Here is a 14,993-nt window from a genome sequence, read left to right as displayed (position 1 = left end):
TTTCGTTTCTTAATTGCCCTCGGCCCGAGAACCTCGCCAAAAATGTGTTAAATATGCAAAAATATGGCCAGATATCCAAAATATATATATGTATATATGTATATATACTCCAGGGGGGGAGAGGGGCGGGGGGCTGACCTGCACTTGTATGTTTTATTGCCCGCAACGCTTGGTGGTAAATTTATTGCCAAATTGTCGGCGACTTTCGAGAAATCGCGAAATCTTCGCAACGAACACCGAAAACGAAAAGAGGCTGAAAGGCTACAAACAACTGGAAACATCTTCGATAATAAATTCATAATTTTTGCGCTGCTTTGCCTTAATAAATTTTTATTATTTTTTAATCCCGTTTCATTGAGCACAATAAAAAAGGTCGATCAAAAATTAAATTCATAATAATATAATACGCAGTAGTTGGGGGCAAAAAAAAAAAAATGAAGAAAACGATGCAAGGAGCCATAGTAATAATAATGGGCATGGTGGGCAATTACGGACTCTCAGTAGCGGCCCCTGCGATTTGTGCCCGCCCCCCGGGGCGTGGTCGTCGTCGTCATGGCGGGGTTGCCATGGGCCTCCAGCCTGGCTTGGGAACTGGAGGAGCCATCGGATGTGGAGGATGTCGAGGATGCCGAGGATGCCTCGCTGACCATGGGCACCTCGATGGAGCGCGGCAGATTGGGATACTCCTGCGGCGTGATCGCTGTGGGCGGCACCAAATAATATAATTTAATATAAACCAGATTCGAGTGGAGGGCTATCTCTGTTTTTTTTTCTTTTTTTTTGGGTGTTTGCGTGTCTTATTAATTTGCGCCGAAAGAGTTGCGATAATGCTTGGCTCGTTTACATCAATCATTTCACTTGCGGTCAGTTAAAAATGGTGAGTATCGATCGAGTTAGTAACTATGTGATGTGAATGAAGATCTACAGATTATCAAATACTATTAAATTTGTGCTACTAATTGGCAATACAAATCAGCAAATTTGCATTTATTGCACAGCTTTAAAAGCACTCATTAAACCATCTATGTTGATTGTTTTCCTTTGTATTTAATGTTTCGAAATAAAATCTTATTAAAAATCGATAACTTACACTGATTCTGTCGATAGCCGAATTGATCGGCATTGTAGAAGACGGTGATGTAGCGCCCGTCGGTCATCCGATAGGCGTAGTAGCCCACGACCATCAGGGTCTTCACATCGTTGATCTTGGCGAAGTAGCCGCGCTCGTAGCGCGCTGTGCCGTCGTCCAGTTCGAAGCGATACTCATAGCTGCCGTCGGGGTATCGGTTATCGAAGCGATCCAGTAATCGCGCTGTGGGCGCGGTCTCTTTGATCTGCTGGCCGGAAGTGAGGGTGGCGCTCAGCAGGAAGATGGCGACCAGGATCGAACCGGAAGTGGCCATTTTTGCTCGAGATGGTGCGAATCTATGTATGTGAATGTGATGTGGATGTGAAGTAGATGTGATGTAGGTGTGATGTAGATGTGATATGGTTGTGATGTAGATGTGATCTATATGTGATATAGATGTGATCTATATGCGATATAGATGTGATATAGATGTGATCTATATGCGATATAGATGTGATATAGATGTAATCTATATGTGATGTAGATGTGATTTAGATGTGATGTATATGTGATGTGCCTGTGATGTAGATGTGGATGTAATTTGTGGGTGGGATGTGTGGGATGTGTTTGGGCTGCGCAGGTGTGTGCTCTGTGCTGTCGCGCGTTGTTTTCTTAGCAGTTTAATTCGGAAACAGTGTAACATTGGCTTTTTATAGTCGCCATCGAGAAGGCAGCGCGAGGCGAGCAGAGCCGTCGACTGAGGCAGCGAAGATCTTCTTCTTCAGCCTGAGCGGCGGGATATCCGCAAGGGTGACTGAGAGCCGCATACACGGCTAGAAAAGGAGTTGCCTTGCTCAAGCATACACTATCCTCACAATTGGCCAGTTAATACAATGCCTAAAAGGTTTACTGCCTTCTTTTTATAAGTAAAATATATTGTTTGTATTATATGTTGTATATCTGTATTAATATATTGTTGCTATGCACAATGGCGCATGTTTTTGGCTCAGTGCACGCACATCTCTCTGAGCAATTGCCGTCAAAAATTCTCGACGCTTAATCATATGAAAAAAATCTTAATTTCATCTACTTACACACATGCTTATCGGTGTGCCCGGTGCGCTCAGTGGGTTAAAGGGGGCGGTTGGGGCGGGGCAGGGGCTGGACAGGTTGCTAACTGGGCAATTCGGTTGCGCCTCTTTTGTGTGTTTGCTTTTGGCGCTGTTCGCACGGCCGCCAAATCGCTCACAATGGGTTAACAGGGGGTATCGGTGGTAGGTGTTTAATGCGGCCTAAACGTGGGTTAAGGGGGGTCACAGGGGGTTAAGGGGGGCACAAGGGGTGGCACAAGGGGGCGCACACAAGTGGGCGGATGAGGTGGAAAGGGCGTGGGGCCAAGCAATCACAGTTCGCCACTGATACGGCAGACATAATCGATTTGCGGCCAATTGATGGATGGCCAGGGAATCGCTGCAAAGTGCCTTTTGTGATTGGCTGCTCAACAACTGATGGGCAATTTAATCCATGTCTTGATTAGGCAGGCGAAAATATGGTTTTTTAATTTCGAATTTGAAACCCCATTCAAAAGCAGCGACTTGCAAAAAATTAAGTCGGTAGAACCTTGAGTGGGTTGCCACATCATATAAATATTCTCATTGTGGCTTGCTATGCTTAATATGCTATTACATTCATGTTATAAAGCTGTTGTTATGATTTATAAAATTTATAAATTTATACAATTTAGCAATATAAGGAGAATAGTTGAGAGGTAAAGGCATTTTAGCCCACGGTGCTGGGCAGTAGCTAAAAATACTACAATTCTTGCACCCTACAATTTGGCCAGCCAATACGTGCCGCCTGTCAGCGTTGAGCTGCTGGAGCTGCAACATCAGGAGTGGCACAGGATCGGAGGAAGGAGGGGGAGGAGGGGGAGGAAGGAGCAGCGAACGAGGCAAGCGTCCTGTGGCCAATTAGGGCTAATTTATGATTTCAATCATTTCTTAATTGCATTTAATGTGCAGCGATTTAGCGAACACAGGCCTGGTATCTCGCCAGCTGAATGCCACAGGCGCACAGGGAGCTCCAAGTGGCAGGGGGCATGGTGCATGGGGCAGGGGGCAGGAGGGATTGCCCACTTGGTCAGTCGGCCAAAGTTAATGATGTGCAATTGAGCCAGAGGGCCCTGGAAGCCCAGGAAGTCCAGGGAACTCAGGGACAGCGTAACTTATCGCTTAGTGTTGCTTGGGGGGGGCAGCTGTCAATATGTCGACACGGACTTATCGCCGTTTAATTAATTTGCGCACACCTCAAAGGTCACGCCGGTGCATTGAGAGCCAGCCACCTCTCCACTTCAGCAGATTGCATTTATGAAATTATTCAATTTTCTTTTTATTTTTCTCTTTATTTTGTTTGTGTTTTTTTGTATTTTGGCCACATTGTTTTGCATTTTTCGCGGCATCCGGCGCAGATTTATGGCCAAGTCGCAGTGACAGCACAGTGACAAGCGCAGTCGCAGTCACTCAGTTGCTCAGTTAGTCGGGCAGTCACTGTGTCAGTTTGTCACTCTGTCCGTATGCCACTCTGTCCGTATGTCACTCTGTCCGTATGTCACTGTGTCAGTTTGCCACTCTGCCACTCTGCCAGTTTGTAACTCTGTCGGTTTGCCACTGTGTTAGTTTGTTACTGTGTGAGTTTGTCGCTCTGTCAGTTTGTTACTGTGTCAGTTTTTCGCTCTGACGGTTTGTCACTCTGTCAGTTTGTCACTGTGTCAGTTTGCCACTCTGCCAGTTTGTAACTCTGTCGGTTTGCCACTGCGTCAGTTTGCCACTGTGTTAGTTTGTTACTGTGTCAGTTTTTCGCTCTGTCGGTTTGTCACTCTGTCAGTTTGTCACTGTGTCACTTTGCCACTCAGTCAGTGTGGCAAGTGGGGGTCCAAGAGGGGCGCCAAAGTGGCAAACTGAAACATCAGCAACGCCAGGCACTTCCTTCATCCTGGCCCCAAAACTGATTTATTTATAAACGTACTTTATCTCTGCCTGTGACAAAGCATTCATTTCACATTCTGGCCGGGCGAACAAAAGGCGCTGCCTTTTTGCTCGGCAGCACAAATTAAAATACAAAAGTGCAAGAATGTTTGCCAAACTTGTTGCGCTCAGCGAAACAGAGCAAACAAAATGTTTCACTTTTGCAGGCATTTTTGCACAATCATCAAAATGCATTTCGTTTATCATAAGAAAACGTACGAATTCTGCGGATATTTGTACAAGTTTGAAGCCCATTTCCATAGCCCATTGCTGCCTAGCTAGAGTGCAGAGTTTTTCCACAGTGTAGCTGCAAAAGGAGCAGTGGCTCAAAGCTGAGGTGCCTCATCAGCAAGGTCATTTGTTTTGTCTGTCGATGACAAAGCCGGCATCCAAAAAAGAGTCAACAGCAGAAGAAGGAAGACCTGGCTGCTGTGCAGTCGTGACAGGAAGCGATTCCCGGCAGTGTTGCCGCTGCACAGAAAGAAATAACTATATATTTAACTTAACTCCTTTTAACTCATATGAACTCCTATGGCATGGAGCATAATGATGCTCAGCCTGCGCTGGCAGTGGTGGTCAACTGTTTGGCATTGTTTTTGCCAGTGTAGCTGTCTGTGAGATGCTAAACGGTTGAGACAACAACGCTGTTTGTCATTACCGTGCGTTGCTTATTTTCGGGGGGCAGGATGCAGTTCACCATCGTCCACAGCAGCAGCAGCAACATCCATGGACACGCGGAGCAGCAGGAGGCGCTGCTCGGTTTGTCTTACTCCGTAGGTGTCGTAGTGGGGACCCTCAGCATTCTGTTGACGACGTGCCGCAGCTTTCGGCACGCAACGCAATTGCGCCACCGTGGGCCACACTGAAAAAAGTTACAAATATCTATATAGGTTTATGTACTTTCTGGAGAAAAACACATAGATATAGTAGAGTACAGGTATTGGAATAAACACACCACTCTATATAATATTAGTACTGGTGTTGGAATAAAGTTTATTTATTATTTATTATTTATTTATTCAATAAACACACTACTCTATATAATATAGTACTGTTGTTAGAATCAACACACTACTCGCTATAATATAGTTGTGTTAATAGAAATAAGCACCTGATAATAATTAAGTAGCTAATAGATACAATAGCTCATAACTTTGACAGCTTGCTAGCATTATTAAGTAGTCAAAGGATCCGCAGTAACTTTCGCTATTTCTGCATTAGTTGTATGATAGACACGAATACTTTTCACCAACTTCTGGCAACTTCATGGCCCTAAACCACTGTAACTCGCAATTGCTCGCAAGTGAATCTACAGCTGCGGCAATGAAATGGCCCAAAAAAGTAAGCCCAGCCAAGATACAGATACAGCTACAGCTACAGATACAGACATAGCTATAGCTACAGCTAAAGATACATATACAGCTACAGATACAGCTACAGCTACAGCTAAAGATACAGATACAGATGGAGCTGGAGATAAACACACGGGGTTGGAGCTGCGCTTGAACCAAGTTACACACAAATAACGTATAAAAGTGGCTTATAAAACAAAATTTGTATGAATGGTCCATGTAGCGCTGCCTGCTACGTGACATGACATCTCCGAGATACAACTTGCTGTGGACCCTCCCTTCGCCCCCCTGCTTACACTGCCCCCCTCCACCCGAAAAACTTGGGACTCCTCGGGAATAGCTACCTTTTGGTCTGGTCTGGTTTGGTCTGGTCTGGAGCACTTTGCCCACTTTGCCCACTTTTTTGCGGCTTTGAGTCTGCTGCCTGTTGCCGGCAATGGAATAATTCCCATCAAATCACGTCCCGCCCTCTCCCCTTTTTTTTATTTATTTTTTCTGTTTTATTCCTCGTGTTTTTTTTTGTTGTATTTTTGCGGTGCTCTTCAAAACTCAGATACAGATTTCCAGCAGAGGGCTTGTGCGTTTTTTTCTTGATGTGATATGCCGAGCATCTCAAAACAATTTGTAAGACTTAAGCTGAGTTTGTTTGGTGTCTTGCATAAATTATAAAATCCGCAAGCTGAGTGCCTGTGCAAAATAAAAAAAACGGCAATGATAAACAAATACCGGGAATAGAGAGCAGAGGGAAAGGGACGTGCTAACAACGAAACTTGCTGCAGATACACGGAAAGAAAATGTTATTAGAAATGTGGATCTCTGTGCTTCGACTATTATCCATTGATACTTCATTTGAGGCAGACTTAAATGGCCTCTGTAGCTCGTTTCATTACTATTACATGCAAATGCAACATAACTCCACTCAACCATCCCACCAAACAGATGCAACTCCATTCTCCCGGTGGATGGAGGATGGGGGAGGGAGCTGCCACAGATGCCCGGCAGATACATTTGTATCTCTCTAACTGGGCTTGCATAAATTTATTAGGCGGCTAAGCCGGGCCGAAATTCACAATTCTCAATTACCGAAAATATGGCAGGGAATCTGGCCAAAACGTTGCAATCGTGCAGCAGCTCACTTTATCCACCTAATGTGTATCTTACGGATATGCGACATGCGAAATGCGAGATGCGGACTCCCGACTAATCCGAGTCAATAAAATTCTAACCATAAAAAGGGGCCATGCCACAGTCACTGCCCCATTTTGTGGCTCCCTTTTTAACCCACTTGCCCCACTTCCTGCCGGAATTTGCTGACCGTGGTCGAAATTGCAGCTGAGGTCCCCCCATTAAATCTACATTTTTGCGCACACCATGTGTGTGTGTCTGTGTGTGTGTTGTTGTGTGTGTGTGTGTGGTTGTGTGTATGTGTGTGTGCCTGTGGGCACAATTGAAATTTACGCAGAGCCGCATTATTAATCTCAAGATTAGATGGAGTCTTGTTTTTGATAAACTGGAATACGGAATACCTAACTGACTGCATAAATAGAAATACTTTATTGGGGGCGTGGAGAGTTCAGTGCTTGCGGTACAGTGCGAGAAATAAGTGAGGCAAGGAAATTAAATACCAAATTTAACATACAGCAAATAAAAGGATAAAGATAGGTTTAACAAGTAAATACACCAAATAAAAGGATAAGAGGATAAAGATAGGTTTTACAAGTAAATACAGCAAATAAAATGATAAAAGGATAAAGATAGGTTTTACAAGTAAATACAGCAAATAAAAGGATAAGAGGATAAAGATAGGTTTTACAAGTAAATACAGCAAATAAAAGGATAAGAGGATAAAGATACTGTGCAATATGATTCTCCTCGCTCTTTTATCTTTTTTGCAATGACGATTAGTTGGCAGTTCTTGAAACCATTTCATTTCATTTCCTAGATGTATGATGTATGTTGCATGTGTGTGTGCTTTGTGGCATTAAATATTTAAACCCACTGTCTGAGAATGTTCCCATGTAGAATGTTTGCCGAACAACCTCAGATATTATCCGCTGACTTCCCCTTCCCCTTCTCCCCTCCCTGCGATGGTATGTGCCTCGTTTACTAAAAACCAACAAATATCTTGGCCGTTTTTTAGAGCCAAACTCCGTTTGATTTCTTTCTTTTTTGTTTTTTATTTTATTTTGGCATTTGGTGTGTGCACTATGTGTGTGCGAGTGTGGTCTCATTGTGCTTGGCGGTTTGATAACCCCGATATAAATCTGGAAAATGCCGCAGTCACTCACACACGCAGTTTCTGTGCGGCTTCAACTTCGTTTCGGCTTCGTTTCGGCCTGGCTTTCTGACTTGGCCAAGATGAGATTGAAACGGATCTGGAACTGGGGTTCAACTGAAGTTCAATGGCTGGGCATTCGCCCATTCCCATTCGCATTCGCATTCTCATTCAATTTGTGTGTTGGCGCTTTGAATTTTTCATGCGACACGTCAATTATGGCCATTACTCAATTTATTTATTTATTTTCCTATTTACTTATTTACAATACGGCGGCCGAGCTCGTTTTGGACATGGGTCAGGTCCCTGGAGGACCTCTATGAGTTTTGTTTTCCCAATCCCTACTTGGTTTTCAGTTTTATTCTGTATTTTGGTTGTTGTTTTTGCCTTGTGGAGAGTGCTCATGAAGATAAATTAATTTGGCCAAATGGGAAAATGATGGAGTTAAGGGTTAAGGGTTAAGGGTCCGTGTGAGTATTTACATATATTTTATATTTAACCCGGCACAAGGGTCATCGATGACCCATGGCACCTTATAAATAGCCACAAGTGCGTCCTTGCTATTTGTGCACCGCAAACAAAAATGCCTTCATAATTTATAGCCAATTTATAAAGTACAAAGCAATACTATTTGGAATTACCTTTGACAACTCTTCTGCTTTTTCTCTGTGCGTCCGGCGAATTCGCATTAACAAAATTGTGATATTTTTGCTGGGTGGGGGTAATCCATCATATTGTGCGGATCCTGTCTGCAAAATGCTAATGTGCTTCTGTGCTTGTGAGCTTCTGTTCTGGGACAGTTGCTGGGCGGGATGAGCTGCGAATCCAGTGGCAAGTCCATTCAATCTTCATTCCCAATGCCGCTGCTTTTATGGAGCTTCACGTGGCAGAGAGAGAGTAAATGTGTGTGTGGCAAATGTGTAAACTTTGATGCAGGCGACGCACATAAAATTAAGAAAGGAACTGGGCGAAATGGGATTGGGAATGGGATAGGGAGTGGGATTGGGAGTGGGTTTGGGTGGAGTGCAGCCAAGGTTATGCCTCCTGCCCAGAGATGGCGCCGTGACTCACGCTGCCCATCGATCCGCCCCCCAATCAGGCCACAAAAAAAAGAAGAAAAAAAACACAAAAAGAAAACATATCCCGCCCGCATTCGCATTCGCATTCGTATTCGCATTCGCATTGGTTCATCCATTCATTCATTCAGCCATTTGCACAGTCAATTCATTCACACGCCCGAGGAGCTGGAGGTCCTGCCATTCATTACGTGGGCATGGCTGAGTCGTAAATACAAAACGGACCAAGGACAGCGAAGGGAAGCAGGACGATGGCGGGTGGAGGGGGGGAGGTTGAGCTAAAGGAGCGGCTAAAAGGACCAACCCGAATCCCGGGCCCGCATTGGATTAGTAGCGAAATGAATAGCTGCAGTTATCCTGCCACAGAACGCTGCCCGATTCACTTGACACTCAGCGAAAATATGAATATTATGAAAATATGAATATAATGAAAATATGAATATTCAATATAGGAAATATTATATACTTATACTTATAATATTATGTATATATACTCAAGGGGCAGTGCGAAAATATATGTAAATATATGCATTTTATGCACATTACAAATGAAACTGTAACTGCTGTGATTTGTATATATGCGGCAATTGGCAATGGGATTTTCTCGCAGTGTGCTGTGCATTTTACGAGCATATGTGCACCTGCTGGTGGGCGAGTGGCGGAGAAGGCGGAGAAAGCGGAGAAAGCGACGTCGAGTCTTACAGGACTCATGAACATGAACATGCAGTTGGCGGCGGGTAATGGCTGGGCCAGAGATGGAGAAGTTTTATGAATGCTCACCGATTTGCCGCCAACAAATCTCCGACCATCGTCTCCATCACTATACGTCTTTGCACCACCCAATTTGGGGCGTTTTTCCACTTTCCCACTTTTCCCCTTTTCCATTTTTCCAGAAACCATTTTAAATTGAAAGCAGCGCAGCACCAAAAGCTGGGCCCACAAAAGACAGTCAGTCGGCAGCTGGCAAATCGAGGCTCGAATGTGCTTGCCTCATAATGTCTCATCTTTTGGCCATCACACACACGGCGCCTTTGGGCTTTGGCCCTCTGGCCATTGAAATGGGCTATGACACCTCTAAACTATTTGAAATTGCTTCAATGGACCTCGTTTTCCGTTTTCCGTCTCTGAACACGATGTAATTTCGCAGCAAGATGATAACCTTTTATGGGTCATTCACACTTTAAAAGCATTACATATTGACCATGTTAGAGAACACAGATCCATTAAGCTGCGTATAAATGTAAATAGAATGTAAAATACTTGGTCATCTATTTAAATTAAATATATTAATCCTTCTTGCGCCTCTTTGCAATAATCGCCCAACGCCTCTTTAAGTTATTAGCCAGCTTGAGTTAAAAGCCACTTCAAGTTCATATCCTACATTTATTATTTATTTTTATTAAATATTGAAAAAAAATATATCATCTCACACATAGAGAAAACAAAGAAAGCGACCTAAAAGGAGCTGTCAAGCGAGCAATTGAGACACATTCCCCCGGAATTCCAAGACGAAGATGAAGATGGAGTTAAGTGGAGTCGACTTGACTGCTCCTACTGCTCCTTCTCCTGCTGCTTCTCCTGCTCCTTCTCCATGGGATACATGGTGACTACTGGCCAACTCAACTGTGTCGGACTGGTGACTGCAACAATTGTTTTCAATTTGATTTGCAGCAAGTAGAGCGAGCTGCGAGTCAGCCAAGTGTGTGCCACTTCCCCTGCCAGTTTCAATCCCCATCTTCATCCGCATCCTCTGTATGCCGAAATGTCCTCTAATGTTCGGGCTTTCAGTTTGAGGCGCCTTCATCATCAGCAACATCCTCATCGCCATCACCATCGTCATCGCCATCATCGTGATCATCATCATGGCTGTCGGCTGGTGTTTCAGTTGCCAAAATGTCGTTGGCCAAAGTTGATGGCTCGGTTTCGGTTTCGACTTGGTTTACAGCCTGCAGCAAAAGGGGCAAATGCACAGTGGAAAATTTAATCAAATCAAATATCATAGCACACAAGTTTATAAGTTCCCTAACATCAAAGTGCTTAGAGGTTACTACTAGTTATATTTACTCTGATAAAAGTTATTAAGCTGTTGCTAGAAAAGTGTCTAAAATTTAAAGTTAGTTTCAAAGTATTCATTTACGCGTTAGGTATATTCCCAGTTAAATAATTTTCTCTGTGTACTCATATGATGGAGGCACCGAATCCTCGAGGAAAGCTAAACCCCGATGGCACTTACGTTAGGAACCAGCTCGGTGGCAGCGTCACTTGCGTCCACATCCACATCCACATCCGCATCTACGTCCTCATCCGCATCCGCATCCACTTCCACAGGCAGCTCGTTACGCTCCGGGTCGCTTATTGAATTTCGCTTAGTCCCCGTACCCGAACCCGTACCCATACCCGTACCCATACCCGTGGCTATGCCGGAGCCCATTCCGGAGTCCACAATCCTCTCCACGCCGGGCACTTCCAGGCTGCGCGGCAGCAGCGGCTGCTCTGCGGATAATGTCTCTGCGTTTTGGATAAATTCATTAGCGGTTTCGCCTGCGAATGGACATGGGGTGGGGGGGGGTGAACTCACGCCTGTCCACGTGGTAGCCACGATGATCGGCGGTGTAGAACACCGTGGAGTACTTGTCATTGGGCAGCGGCACCGAGTAGTAGCCCTTCTTGGCCAGCACGAGATCCTTGCCCACGGGCAGCCAGTAGGCGCGCTCATAGCGTGTGTTGCCATTATCCAGCTGATATCTTTATAAATAGTTTAGGAATATATAATAACCTGCAGTTAGTGCAACTCTATATTCCATTACAACTCACCTGAACTCGTACTGCCCATCCAGGGATCTCTGATCGAAGCTATCGACGAGACGCGGACTAGTCTCACTGGGTGGCACAACTACTTGTGGCTGCGCCGGTGGTGCCACCAGTGGCGGCCAGTGGTGCACGTGCTGGTGGCGATCCGGAGTGGCGGTGGTGCTCCTGGTGGTGGTGCTCCTGGGCGTGGTGGTGCGCCTGGGTCTGCGGGTCCAGCGTGCATCCACCGGCTGAAGGAGCAGCAGGATGGCCAGGCTAACTGCCAGCAGTGAACCGGCATAGATGTGCTTCAAATGTGCGAGCATGTTGCACTCAGAATTCGATAATTGATTGTGTGGCATTGGGCCGCTGCGCTGGCGTTTATATACCCAAAATCCATCGAACAAGAAGCAGACCACTCGAGTGAAGTCTTTCGGCACTAAAGATGAAAGATGTCCGTGCGCAAAGCAGGAACAAGAAAGTGGCAAGACAAATGAAGAAAGGCCGACAACAGGCTGGTTCTGAAGTATAATAAAGCCCCCTCTCTGTTGGCCAAAACCCCAATGCCAATGATTTGGCAATGCCAATGGCTTTGGTGGCCAACTCCCACACCTCTTCATGTTCCTTCCTTATCAGACTGCTCTTCACAATCTCAAAATCTCACAATCTCGCAATCAGAGCTGCCTGATTTGGCTGTTTTTCACATAAAAATATTAAGTGTTTATTAAAATCAATCAGCATTAATACAGGCCATTTGCTACCAAGTTTTAAGTTACCATTTGCTTTCCACTTAAAATTAGCTAAATTCTAGCTTAGTTGAGAAAATTCATACCTATTCTGGAACACAAAGGCAATGCAGCAAATACAGAAAATTCATTCATAATAATTACACTGGCATTTGTTGTGCGCTGTCTTTGTGGTTAACCCTTTAAAGGCGCCTCTTTATTCCCCCCGAGAAACAGCCATCTCTGACCACCAAAACTCTGACTCCATTCCCCCTCCTGTCTTTTGTCGGGTTTTTCGGTTTTTTTGGTTTTTTCGGTTTTTGTGAGGCGTCATCACGCTGGCTTTTGTGACTTTGACAGCGTTTCTGGGCCGACGCGTCAGATCCTTCGGCCTTCCTGAACTCCGCTCACTCCGTTTTTGTGTTTTTGTGTTTTTGTGTTTGTTTGATTATTTGTCCGAGTCCATATAGTGTGTCAGGCGCAGATGCAGGACGACTCACACCGATCCCGATTCCCATTCCGACTCCGATTCCGATTGCGATCCCCAACTGACTGCCATCGACGTGGTTCATTGACCAGTCGCGTCATCGTCCCACATCTTTCCTTCCCCTTTCCGATTCCCATTCAGATTCAGATTCAGGGGGCTTTTCTCCTTTTGGCCATCGAGTTGGTTGGCTGCCCCGTGTGGGCGTCTCCAGCTGCCCCTAATTGCTTAACCCATGGGGACACGAGTGTGTGATAAATGCCAGACTTCAGACTTCAGAGTGCAGACTCCGGACTTCAGCTGGCATCCATCGCATCCGCTGGGTTGGATATTTATGTCTTACTCGGCTTTTGTGTGTGATGGCATTAATTTGACAGCGATATGAGGAGGATTGTTTACTAGTGCCTAGTGCATATTCGTATAAAGAGTAACAAACAAAACGAAAATCAAATAATATTACAAATGATTGGTATAGAAAGTAACAAACAAAACGAAAATCAAATAATATTTCAAATGATTAATGTTTTGGCGAAATGACACTCTTTTAATTGATAAATGAAACAAATTCCTATTCATATGTATGTTGATCAATTTCGGCATAATTAATGATCAATCTTATAATGCAAATTCCTGCGATACACAAACCTGTGATCGATCGTTGGCACTTCATATATGGGATTAAGTCGGATTTCTTGTCGGAGTCAGGCGAGAGGTCGCAAAAAGCACAGCGCACACTCAAGGGTTAAGAGCATCATCAATTTGGCTGATTAAACGCTCGAGAGTCCGTCAAACTGCGTGCGTAATTAATAAATGTACGAATTTACGAGGAAACACTTCCCCCACTTTTCGTTTAATTTTTATTTTGTTACTTTTTTTACTCATTTTTGACATCTCAGACTATCAAGGTATTAAGGTGCCGACTAACGGACGCCGATGGAGTTACCAATGGCGATCTTATCGCATTCGTTTGAGTTTTAATGGCAGGGACTTAAGATATTTCGCATGTAAATGCCAGAGGCGTCGTAAAGTGGAGCTTCGAATGTGCAGTTGAAATTGGGAGCGATGCGCACAACAAACTAATAAATATCTTCAGCCCGTAGTATATGCTCGTAAGTATAAAATATTGTTTAGAGCCAAACCGAAAAATGGCAAACTCAGCTCCATGTCGCTTCATGCCACATGCTCCATGCCCCATACTCCATGCCCCATGCTGCATCTCTGTCCCTTTGTCTGTTGCCCTCTCTTTCGGCATGTGTTCACGATATTTCATTTCCCATTTCCCATTCGCCATTTCCCAGTGGGGAAAAGCCACCATTCCTTATAGCCATGGGCCAAGTAGTGTCCCACCACCACCGCCCATCGTTGGCATTTTCAAGTGTCTAAGCCATGAATTTATATTGCTCGTTTTCGATTTAAAAGTATTTCGGTTACATAATCTCGGCATTTTTATCACATTCCAGCACTGTTTGATGCTCCGGGGCAAACTTTCCCCCATTCGTCTTGCCAACTGACCTTCTAGACACCCAAAAGACACGCAAAAACTGAAACGAAATGAAATGAAGAAAATCCACCCAGAAAATACACCCACTTTCCCACTGTCCAGTGTCCTTGTTGTGGTGTAAATTGCTCAATTATAGCCAAGTTTGTAGCCCGAGCCCATTTATCTGTGTATCTGATTGTGAGCATCGTGGTATCTGCAAAAGTTTTGGCCGACAAAGTTTCGCTTTAAGTTGATTACTTCATGATTTTCAGTTGACCAAAATGCCATTTTTCTGTGTGGCTTTCCGTGGAAAATGTTTAGAATACGGATTCGAAAATTTCTTAGTATGTGTATCATGATTTATTGCAATTTCAATGACCTATTTCTTAGACTTCCATTTGTTTGCATAACCCATATAAAAACTGGCTTTAAAATTAACATATCCAACTGTTTGTATTTGCAAACGACACATATAGCCAAACAACATTAAGGCAGTATGGCACTTAATAGTATTTATTTGTTTAGAAATTGTCTTTTTTCACTCGTGGTTGACTCATGCAAATGACAGCAAACAGAAACATCAACAAAAACAGCAACAAAAACAGCCACAGAAATAGAAATAGAAACCACAATAAAAATCACGATCAATCGCTGAAAGTTCAAAACGTGAGCTAAATGAACCTGTTTTTGTTTTTTCTTTACATTTGTGGTTCCCCTCC

General features: G+C 44.2%; 2 protein-coding genes across 2 annotated transcripts; both read right to left on the bottom strand.

Moving 5' to 3' along the window:
- Positions 1–423: 423 nt before the first annotated feature.
- Positions 424–1,734, bottom strand: LOC122624724 (larval cuticle protein 16/17). Its single transcript, XM_043804408.1, has 2 exons — positions 1,091–1,734; positions 424–700 (listed from the first exon to the last, which is right to left on the bottom strand). Exons 1-2 carry the CDS (start codon positions 1,401–1,403, stop codon positions 498–500), a joined length of 516 nt encoding a protein of 171 aa, XP_043660343.1. The 5' UTR covers positions 1,404–1,734; the 3' UTR covers positions 424–497.
- An 8,845-nt stretch (positions 1,735–10,579) lies between these two features.
- Positions 10,580–11,911, bottom strand: LOC122624852. The gene is made up of 4 exons (XM_043804585.1): positions 11,610–11,911; positions 11,374–11,540; positions 11,029–11,303; positions 10,580–10,741 (listed from the first exon to the last, which is right to left on the bottom strand). The coding sequence occupies exons 1-4, from the start codon at positions 11,909–11,911 to the stop codon at positions 10,580–10,582; spliced, it is 906 nt and encodes a 301-aa protein (XP_043660520.1).
- Between the last annotated feature and the right edge of the window lie 3,082 nt (positions 11,912–14,993).

This window comes from Drosophila teissieri, chromosome X (assembly GCF_016746235.2).
Source record: "Drosophila teissieri strain GT53w chromosome X, Prin_Dtei_1.1, whole genome shotgun sequence".
Classification (NCBI taxonomy): Eukaryota; Metazoa; Arthropoda; class Insecta; order Diptera; family Drosophilidae; genus Drosophila; species Drosophila teissieri.
This window is presented reverse-complemented; position numbering and strand designations above follow the sequence as displayed.

Excerpts from the sequence above, each read along its gene's own strand:
- LOC122624724 (XM_043804408.1), bottom strand. The coding sequence starts at position 1,403 with ATGGCCACTTCCGGTTCGATCCTGGTCGCCATCTTCCTGCTGAGCGCC. Across the intron at positions 701-1,090 it reads CGGCTATCGACAGAATCAGT|CGATCACGCCGCAGGAGTAT; the intron begins GTAAGTTATCGA and ends TGCCGCCCACAG.
- LOC122624852 (XM_043804585.1), bottom strand. The coding sequence starts at position 11,911 with ATGCTCGCACATTTGAAGCACATCTATGCCGGTTCACTGCTGGCAGTT. Across the intron at positions 11,541-11,609 it reads GATGGGCAGTACGAGTTCAG|ATATCAGCTGGATAATGGCA; the intron begins GTGAGTTGTAAT and ends CTATTTATAAAG. Across the intron at positions 10,742-11,028 it reads CCACCGAGCTGGTTCCTAAC|GCTGTAAACCAAGTCGAAAC; the intron begins GTAAGTGCCATC and ends CTTTTGCTGCAG.